The 9,576-nt window shown below is 36.6% G+C and overlaps 1 protein-coding gene across 1 annotated transcript; it reads left to right on the top strand.

The window, feature by feature from the left end:
- The first annotated feature begins 4,112 nt into the window (after positions 1 to 4,112).
- LOC139886322 (glycoprotein 3-alpha-L-fucosyltransferase A-like) lies at positions 4,113 to 8,805 on the top strand. Its single transcript, XM_071870089.1, has 7 exons — positions 4,113 to 4,837; positions 5,638 to 5,795; positions 6,030 to 6,271; positions 6,408 to 6,512; positions 7,150 to 7,306; positions 7,623 to 7,847; positions 7,989 to 8,805. The coding sequence occupies exons 1-7, from the start codon at positions 4,334 to 4,336 to the stop codon at positions 8,248 to 8,250; spliced, it is 1,653 nt and encodes a 550-aa protein (XP_071726190.1). The 5' UTR covers positions 4,113 to 4,333; the 3' UTR covers positions 8,251 to 8,805.
- The last annotated feature ends 771 nt before the right edge of the window (positions 8,806 to 9,576 follow it).

Raw genomic sequence — 9,576 nt, 5'->3', positions numbered from 1 at the left:
ATTGAACTATATGCTATTGGTGTTGCTAGTTTCTTGTAAATTGTGAATAGTAGTTTATGCATGATGTTTGCATGGTCGTCGTATTGCTAGCTTGTATGCGGTGTTGCGTAAGTGGTTGCAAATAAGTAGGTTATATATGTACATGTATAATTATTGCATTCACTAAGCATTAGCTTACCCCTCTCGTTGTTTATCTTTTTAGATGCAGGTGTGGATAAGGGCAAGGGGGTTATCGGGCATTAGGTGTCCTTTGATGATGTTTTGTTGGAGCTTTTGGAAGTTGGCCTAGCGTTTTGGGTAGTTTAGTCCCAAACCATGCTCGTTGTGTTGTTGGTTTAAAACTATCATTTTTGTATTGGTCAAACTTGTATCTCATTCGTTAATGGCCTTTGTGCCTTTTGTAAACACTAAAACTTGTTGTATGTTCCAACAAACGTGTGGAATGATTACATATTTAATTGGCGCGTAAATGTGTATTATTTAAAAAAAAAATTACCGTATGGAATACGGTTTGGGTTGTTTCAATTACCTCGATCACCGTGGCCTCTACCACGATAGGAAGAGTTCTGATTGCGAGGATTAGAAGGTTGGGTGGTTTGCTGTTGCGGTTTAGGAGAGGGATCAGAGATGTGAAGTGTGGTGGCAGTAGCCGAGGCAGCAGAAGATGCTTGTAGAATTCTGGTATAGGGGAGATTTGGGTGATCATAGTTCCGACAACATGATAGCTTTCGGTGAGGCAGGTCACCAATTGAAAAACTAAGTCAGGGTTTTCAATTTTCACGCCCACATTAGCTAACTGATCAGCTAGCATCTTGATCTCTTGACAATAGGCGGTCGTTGATGGGAAGTTTTCCAAACGAGTATTGGAAAATTGGTTGCGCAAATAAACAGCTCTAGAGTGTTTATTGTCTTGGAAGATATTTTCCAAGGTCTTCCAAGCCTGGGCAGCGGTGGATTGTGTTTTCAAAATAGTATTCAGAAGATCATTAGATATCGTACCATAAATCCACTGGAGTACGATGACGTCAATACGATCCCAATGTTCGGGATCATCTGTCTTGGTTTTGTCTTTTCTGGTGGAAGAAGAAGTTGCGGCAGGGATAATATGTGGGAGAGCCTGGTAGGCGCGGCAATGAATTTTAAATAATTCAGCCCAGGACGTATATTGTCCTTTGTCCATCTCTAAGGTGATGGGAATAAGGTTTTTGATATTAGTGATAATTAGGGCAGGGTGGAGTTTAGAGTCTGCCATAGAGAAACAAGGAGAAAAGATCGACATAAAGAAAAACTGAGAAGTCGGTGATGTAACACCCCAGCTTAACATGACCACAATATTGTCCACTTTGTCCGCAGGCGCACGGCTTTTTCTTGGTGACGACACACGAGAAGCACTTTCCAGGAGATCACCCATCCTGGTAGTGCTCTCGCCTGAGCACCGCTTAACTGCAACGTACTCACACATCTGCTCTGCATGTGGTCCCAAAACGCGCTGTGTCATTTAAGCGTGAGTATTATCTTATAGTCCCATGATCACTCATATCCATGGGCGATGTGGGATTTGCCTAAGGTGTTACATTCACCCCCTCAGGGACTCATCGTCCTCTATGAGGTTTGTCCCACCACCCCCAACGGCACATGAGTAGCTCTGATACCATTCTGTAACACCCCAGCTTAACATGATCACAATATTGTCCGCTTTGCCCGCAGGCGCACGACTTTTTCTTTACGATCACACACGAGAAGCACTTTCCCAGGAGGTCACCCATCCTGGTAGTGCTCTCGCCCGAGCACGCTTAACTGAAACGTGGGAAAAAGTCGTGTCCGCTTTGCCCGCAGGCGCACGGTTTTTGCTCGGGCGAGAGCACTACCAGGATGGGTGACCTCCTGGGAAAGTGCTTCTCGTGTGTGGTCGCCAAGAAAAAGCCGTGCGCCTGCGGGCAAAGCGAATAATATTGTGGTCATGTTGAGCTGGGGTGTTACAGATGATGAGGGGAAAAAGAAAAGAAAATCGGCTGCTTAGGTTAGGGTTTTGTATATGGCTCTTGATACCATATTATTAAAGTATTATAATGCAATTGTCTGTCGTTCATTAATCACATAAGGGCCCTTTATATAGGGATCAATACATCAACCCTAACCTCTATATATTAGGAAACATAATCCTAGACCAATACAAACTCTTAATAATACAAACAATATAAAGTCCATATATATAAGTGATATATCGGTGGTACTAATAGCAACAACGGCTATATTTTTTTTTATCTCTCCATATAAATAGCAAGTCTTGGAGAAATTTGAAGACTTGGACCTCTTGGATGCTTTAACTTAAAATCATCATAGAATCACAAGAACATAACTCATATACATGCGTTTGTGATTAGCAAGAGAAGTTCTATAATCTCGTAGATTATAGAAGGGGTTGTAAACTGACTATCAAATTACTATCTTTGTGAGTTTACATAGTGTTGTATTAATCCTTAGAATTGTCTTAGGATTGTAATCACTAGAAATGGTGAGTCTTGTACTTTGTAACTAGAAGCATATGCAAGTTTAGCTATCATTTTCCTTAAAGGGAACTAAGGAGTTGTTTAATTCCATTGGGGATTAATACTTGTCCAAGGTGAAGACAAGTTGATCTAAGTTAGAGGTAATCTTTCAAAGGGATATAAGGATTAGGTTTGTTGTCTAAGAAGAGGTACAAGACTTGTAAATCGGATCTCCACCGAATTTGAAGAAAGGTGATTAGTGAAGCAAAACTCCCGATTAGTGAATTAGGGAGTGGATTAAGGTGAATTAATTAACATCCACCCGAACCACTATAAATCATTGTGTTTATGTTCTCTACTTAAACTCCGCATTACTACAAACATAAACACTACACACATTGGTTTGAGTTGACTAAATTGATCAAGGATTGTTCTAATCTTGTTGATCATCGAAAAAGTTTTAAAAATCGTATTAAGTAACTATTCACCCCTTACAAAATATAATAAATAGTGTTTTATGCATAAAAAAATATAAAATACAATAATAAATAAATAAATATAATAAATGTACTTGCGTGATGAATCGATAGACAGGGGAATTGCGTGAACGACGAGGTCGACCTAACCTAAAGTGGGTCCTCCCCCCTTGATGGCGAATCTTAATTGACTGACACTAGGAACCGATTTGAAAAAAGAAGCATGGCATGAAATAGGCGGCAGAAGAATTTTCGATGGCGAATTACTTGACTCGATGGATGGAGGTATACTACAAGAAAGATATATCAGACCTAAGTAGTTACAAAGAAAGGGGCTTAAACGAATTCGTAGAACGAAAGGTTTACCTTACCCTTTTGATATTCATCTTTTCCGAAAGCCCATACACATTCTTCTAGATCTGCATTAGTCCTATTCCGAATGCAAAGCCTCATCAATAAAGACCACTTTTCTTTTATTTCTCTCTCATTTCTCATTTTGTTGATTGACAGAGAATAAGGGCTATCCATTGAGTAAAGTAAAGGGAGAGTTCACTCCCTTGCTTCCACCGGACATGTTATAGATTTATCTTAATTCCTCCTGCTTTATCGGTCGTGCTTGAGAAACAGACTGATTAAAAAATAATAGTGATTATCGAGTTTTTATTTTAAGCGGAAAGTGGAAAAAGTGGATACACAAAGGAAATTTAAATTATACTATAACCTATAATAAATTTATTTATTTAATAAGTTTATTTTCTTTTATATTTGTGGCTTCAGAAAATATGAATATAATCACGTAGGTTTGTTTGAGTGACCATCGAGTTACTCAATGAAGCACACCATCCGGGTATAATTCTTGGCTATGCCAAATTCTTTAAAAAGGGAGTGCGATTAGAGGGTGGTGCGCATGATGCGCAATTCACTTGGTATCAGGTCTCGCGCTCGGAGAGCTTGATTACCCTAGGTTTTACCTTATATTGGGATCAATGGATTTCTTCGCTTACTAAAAAAAAAAAAAAAATGGCTATTGAAAATCTAAAAAAGCCGGTCATATTTTCATTTGATTTTATTTGAGGAAAGGTATTTTTTTAAGTGACAAAGAAAGAGTTATACTTGATGAATATAGTTACTGAATTATAGAACAGACAATTCAAATAATCCGTATGTTTTACGTCAACATATATTCAAAGTTACAGGCCTCAAGCGTGGACTTGTTCCATGAATCATCATCATCATCATCATCATCATCATCATCATCATCGATCTTAATTTCTTAATTTTAACGTTTTTGCCCTAAATATTGCTTTATACAATTCCTACATTCAACTGCAGCTTCATTACATATATAAAAATCAACAGCATAAAATTATGTCTTTGTCAAACCCTAATCTTCAAAGACCATCGAGAAACACTCAATTAGATCACAATCCACCTACCACCACCACCACTACTAACAACAACAGCATCAGCCTCGACACCGCATCAATGTCATCTTCATCAGCTACAAACGTTCATAATTCGAGAAAAAAATGGTCCACTTTGTTACCTTTATTTCTAGTTTTAGTTTTTATAGCAGAGGTCAGTTTTTTAGGCCGGTTAGATTTAATTAAACATGGTGATCTGCTTAATTCATTGACTGAATCATTCTATCAGTTTACGACATCCTCAGTTTCATCTTCATCATCATTTGATACTGCCGATGAGGTTTCAATGTTAGGGTTTTCGGATGCCACCGTGGATACGGTGGATTCCAGTGATGGTGATGGTGGTGATAATGGAGAGAGTTGTGAAGATTGGTTGGAAAGAGAAGATGCTGTGGTATATACTAGGGATTTTAAAGAAGAGCCAATTTTTGTTACTGGTGCTGAACAGGTTTGTTTGTTTGTGTATTATCACAAGTATTTTTGTTTCTGATAATAGATTGTAGTTAATTTTTATGGAAAAAATTGGAGATGATGTGGACGAAACTTCACTCTATAGGTAACTTGATTTTGAGGATACTTTATAAGTTGTAAATGTCAATTTGGTTGTGATTTTGTGAATTGTGAGGCTTTACACTACCATTGGTAGTTGGAGACAGTTTCCATGATTGTTTAAAGATGTTTTGAGGTAATTGGCTTGTTAAATTTGGCTTCTGCCGATGTTACAATCTCAAACATTAAATTACTGATGTTGTAATTGGATGACATCAGAATTTGAAACTATTATTGCCAAGATTATAAGTCGTAACATTGGATGAGTAAGAAATATATCCAATGCTGCAAGATGGGTCTTACACATGTGAAATTTGCTAGCTTTTTGTATGTTTGTATGTATGCGTGTAAGTTTTGATTGCTCAAGTCCGTTAGTTATGACCAGCATTGCTTTATAGTACCGTATCTGATGATTGAAAAGTGGGATACTTTTCTAATTTAGAGCTCAAATTGGTACAAAGCTTATTGTATCAGGTTTCATGTTTGCGATTGAACATGAAGGCGTTCATATAATCCAAAAGTTTTCATTCTTTGTAGGTTAAAATCAGTATCTTTTGTGTTAGGCATCTTACTTAATATTATTGTTTGAGCGTTAAAGCTAATGTTTTACAGATTAATGTTCTGTGAAGACGAGTTCTTTATATCTTGTACGGTTTGCTTATATAACAATAGTCTTATATAAATATATGTTCCCTAAAGGAATGGAATTCTTGTGCTGTGGGCTGCAAGTTTGGGTCCAACAATAACAAAGTCGATGCGTTATTTGGGCTACGTAATGGAGTTTCTGCTGCTGGTATTCTTCGGTCAATGGAATCAGCTGAATATTATCCTGGGAACAAACTTGCTATGGCACGACGGTGGGTAAGCACTATCTGAGGTAACCCATAAAATAGTCATATTATGTTGACGTTATGAGCTACTTGTAGAAGACATGTAAGTTGAGTCTTTAGTGGTTCTGAACATGTATTTGGAGAAGGATAAGATAGATCTGTTCATACTTCTATGTTAAATGTTACCTTATGTATAATTTCGACTGATAATAATTTAGAGATAGAAATAAAAACATTTCTGACAATGTTATCATCTTTCAGAAAAGGATACAGCGTCATTATGACAACCAGCCTCTCCTCGGATGTCCCTGTCGGTTATTTTTCTTGGGCAGAGTATGATATAATGGCTCCAGTTCAGCCAAAAACTGAGAAAGCATTGGCAGCTGCATTTATTTCTAACTGTGCTGCTCGCAACTTCCGCTTACAAGCCCTTGAAGGACTTGAAAATTTGAACATTAAGATTGATTCTTATGGTGGTTGTCACCGAAACCGCAATGGGAATGGTGAGCATCTGACTTTTTCCCTACAATTATAACTGGATCAGCAGTTTGGTCCTTGTTACAAAGTTGGTCTCCACATTTTCTGTTTGTTCTTTTGATATTATTCGAATACCAACATTCTTTTTTTGCTTCTTGGCAGTGAACAAGGTTGAAGCATTGAAGCGTTACAAATTTAGCTTGGCTTTTGAAAATTCTAATGAGGAAGACTATGTCACTGAAAAGTTTTTCCAGTCTCTTGTAGCAGGTATAGAAATACTATATTTACAAGATATTAAATTTAATTAATTTTCATATGTAAGGGATTATATATAGAAGGTAAAAGTTAGAAGGATTATATATAGAAAGTAAAGGGTAGAAGGATTATTTATAGAAGCTGGCAATCTATTTTTTCAACTCATTATGTTGCTCCTAGGGGTGGTAATTTCGACCCATTTATTTATGAGTAGGTTACTTCAGGGTGTGCTTTATCTCAACGGGTCAAATCAACAATTTTGGCTAAGATGGGCATGGATCAAAATGGGGTGAAAGACGTCCCTAGACTTTCTTCAACGTACAGTCTATATCTTGTTCAAAGATCAAGATGACTACCATTGTAATAATTTTGTTATCTATTTCTAATCAACACATTGATTTGATTAATGATAAAAAAAAGAGAACAAAAAGTGTCTGCAGGCCAACCCAACCCCACTCATCCTGTTTTGACCCGTACTACAAGTGGCCCTTTTCTAGCCTATGCCATGTTGATCTATTACCCAGCCTTCCCATCTTGCCACCTTTGTTCAAAACAAATTAAGCAATGGAGGGGAATATAGAATGTTTGAGTAAAAAGCATTATTTTTATGATGCATGCTAATAAACGGAAGATGCATTCTAATTTGAAGGAACTGTCCCTGTTGTTGTGGGTACTCCAAATATCCAAGATTTTGCTCCTGCACCTGGTTCTGTTTTACATATTAAGGAACTAAAAGATATCGAGTCAGTTGCCAAGACCATGAAACATCTTGCACAGAATCCCATTGCCTACAATGCATCACTAAGGAAAGTTTATCTTCTGTCTTTCGAATTCATTATTAACACATATTGTTGACATACGTGGCATCATAGGGTCAGTGTTCTGCACATCGAATGCCAATTTGTACATGTGACATGCCAACTTTAAAATTTGAATTTAAATCTAAATAAAAATACATGCAAAAAATTTACACCATGAACTACAGTCTGGTAGTAGAAGCATCAAAATTTCAACATGACATGTTTGTGTGAAATGCTGACCAACCATATTTCATATGTTACTTTACATGAAACAATTAATAGCTAATGGGCCACCTACTTGTATTCTTTTTATATTTTGCAGATGGAAATATGAGGGACCTTCTGACTCTTTCAAGGCCCTTGTAGACATGGCTGCTGTCCATTCATCTTGCCGTTTATGTATTTTTCTTGCTACAAGAATCCGTGAGAACGAAGAAAAAAACTACGTAGCCAAACGACCTTGCAAGTGTGAAAGAGGTTCCCAAACTGTATATCACATTTATGTAAGAGAAAGAGGGAGGTTCGAGATGGAGTCTGTTTATCTAAGGTATAATAAAACCTTTAAATTGACGTCTTTGACCTACTTTTTGGACTTCCATATTCTTTTATGAACATATTTTATTTCTTTTACCATAATTAATAATTAATATGGCTTCAATTCCTATTCTTTCTGATGAACTGTGGGCAGGTCTGGTAACTTGACTATGGAGGCCTTAGAAGATGCTGTTTTGTCGAAGTTCAGGTCTTTAAAACACGAACCCATCTGGAAAAATGAAAGGCCCGAAATCTTAAGAGGTGACTCAAGGGTGCTTAAAATTTACAGAATATACCCAGTTGGCATGACGCAAAGGCAAGCTCTATACACATATAGTTTCAAAAGTAGTAGTACTGCTTTTACAAGTCACATAAAAAGCAATCCATGTGCAAAGTTGGAGGTCATTTTTGTATAATTAGATGCAACATTGTTCCTAAGATTAGTTAGTAGATCACTGAGTCCCAAGTTTCTCCTGAAACTTGGATGGAATGCACAAGTTACTGATAGTTCACGTTATGAAATTTTGATTTTGTAGAATCAATTTATAAGCTGTAAAGGTCAATCCTACATTTCGACCTTTGTACTTATTACTTACTGTATTAAACAGAGTATGTGCTAGTATTGGTTTTGTAGTTATTACACAAGTAAAAGTAATGAGGGAGGGTAGATGAAGATTCAGTTAGTTGTCTATGCATTCTTAAGATTACTGTTGAAGACAGATTTTGCTATTTCTTTGTATGGATTTTCAGAACTGATACTAAAAGATACTTGATATTGCTGATTTCACGTCCTCATTTAAGACTGAGCCTGGGTGTCAATAAGACAGAAATCGAGCTCGATTGGACCAAGTCTCTCATGATAGTGCTGCGATATTACTTTAAAAACACTGACAGAGATCAAATGTATTTGTATTTTGTATGTACTTCATAATAAATTGGTACCGTGAAACCATAAAAATGATTGATTAACTACTCACTAAGTCACTAGTGAGTAATGAAAATGGATTATTGATATGAGCTAGAAACATTCAAATTTGATTTATGCATCACACTGCACGAACAGAAAAGCTCAAAGTACAGAAAATATTATGATGATAACTAATTTATTTGTTGCTTTTATCACCTCTTAAAAATTTACTTGGTATGTCAGCGTTTTAGCATGTTCATTATTTTCCTAGTCATTTGTATTATGCTCTGTTAGTTGGAACAACAATTTAATCTTGTAGTTTGTTTGGCTTGGTTTGGGTTTTCTTTGTATTAGTTGTAATTGTTAATCTTTGAATCCGATTAATTGATGTTATCGTTTAAAAAAAAAAATTCATTGAAGGAGAGGGGCAACTGAACATTTTGACCCGCTTCTATTTGTCTTTGTTTTATCTATCACAATCACAAAAGGGTGGCTAATTGGGTGATTGTGAGGCCATCATTCTTTAGTCATAGAATATGTAGTATTTTATTTCTTTATCGCTCAATTATATTACTTTGTTGAATTTAATGGAACTCCATATCCTTTCACTCGACTAATATTTGACATAAGGAGTAAAAAAAGATATTTCAGAACAGACTTTACTCACATATCTTTTTTTCTTTTCTTTTGAAAGCCGAGTTTGGAATCACTGGCGGATATAAAAATCATTCACCCACTCATTTTTCATGCACACATGAATTTCAGGGTGAAAACCTGAACCGCATAACAGAGATCAATGGCGAGTCTACATGGTGACCCGTGGGGTCACGGGACA

This window comes from Rutidosis leptorrhynchoides, chromosome 1 (assembly GCF_046630445.1).
Source record: "Rutidosis leptorrhynchoides isolate AG116_Rl617_1_P2 chromosome 1, CSIRO_AGI_Rlap_v1, whole genome shotgun sequence".
Taxonomy (NCBI): Eukaryota; Viridiplantae; Streptophyta; class Magnoliopsida; order Asterales; family Asteraceae; genus Rutidosis; species Rutidosis leptorrhynchoides.
Note: the sequence above shows the minus strand (reverse complement) of the source record. Positions and strands in the feature narration are given on the sequence as shown.

What these genes read in the sequence shown, in the direction of transcription:
- LOC139886322 (XM_071870089.1), top strand. Translation starts at nt 4,334, where the DNA reads ATGTCTTTGTCAAACCCTAATCTTCAAAGACCATCGAGAAACACTCAA. An exon ending in AAACTTGCTATGGCACGACG is followed by an intron (nt 5,796 to 6,029) that starts GTGGGTAAGCAC and finishes ATCATCTTTCAG; the next exon opens with AAAAGGATACAGCGTCATTA. An exon ending in ATGGAGTCTGTTTATCTAAG is followed by an intron (nt 7,848 to 7,988) that starts GTATAATAAAAC and finishes AACTGTGGGCAG; the next exon opens with GTCTGGTAACTTGACTATGG.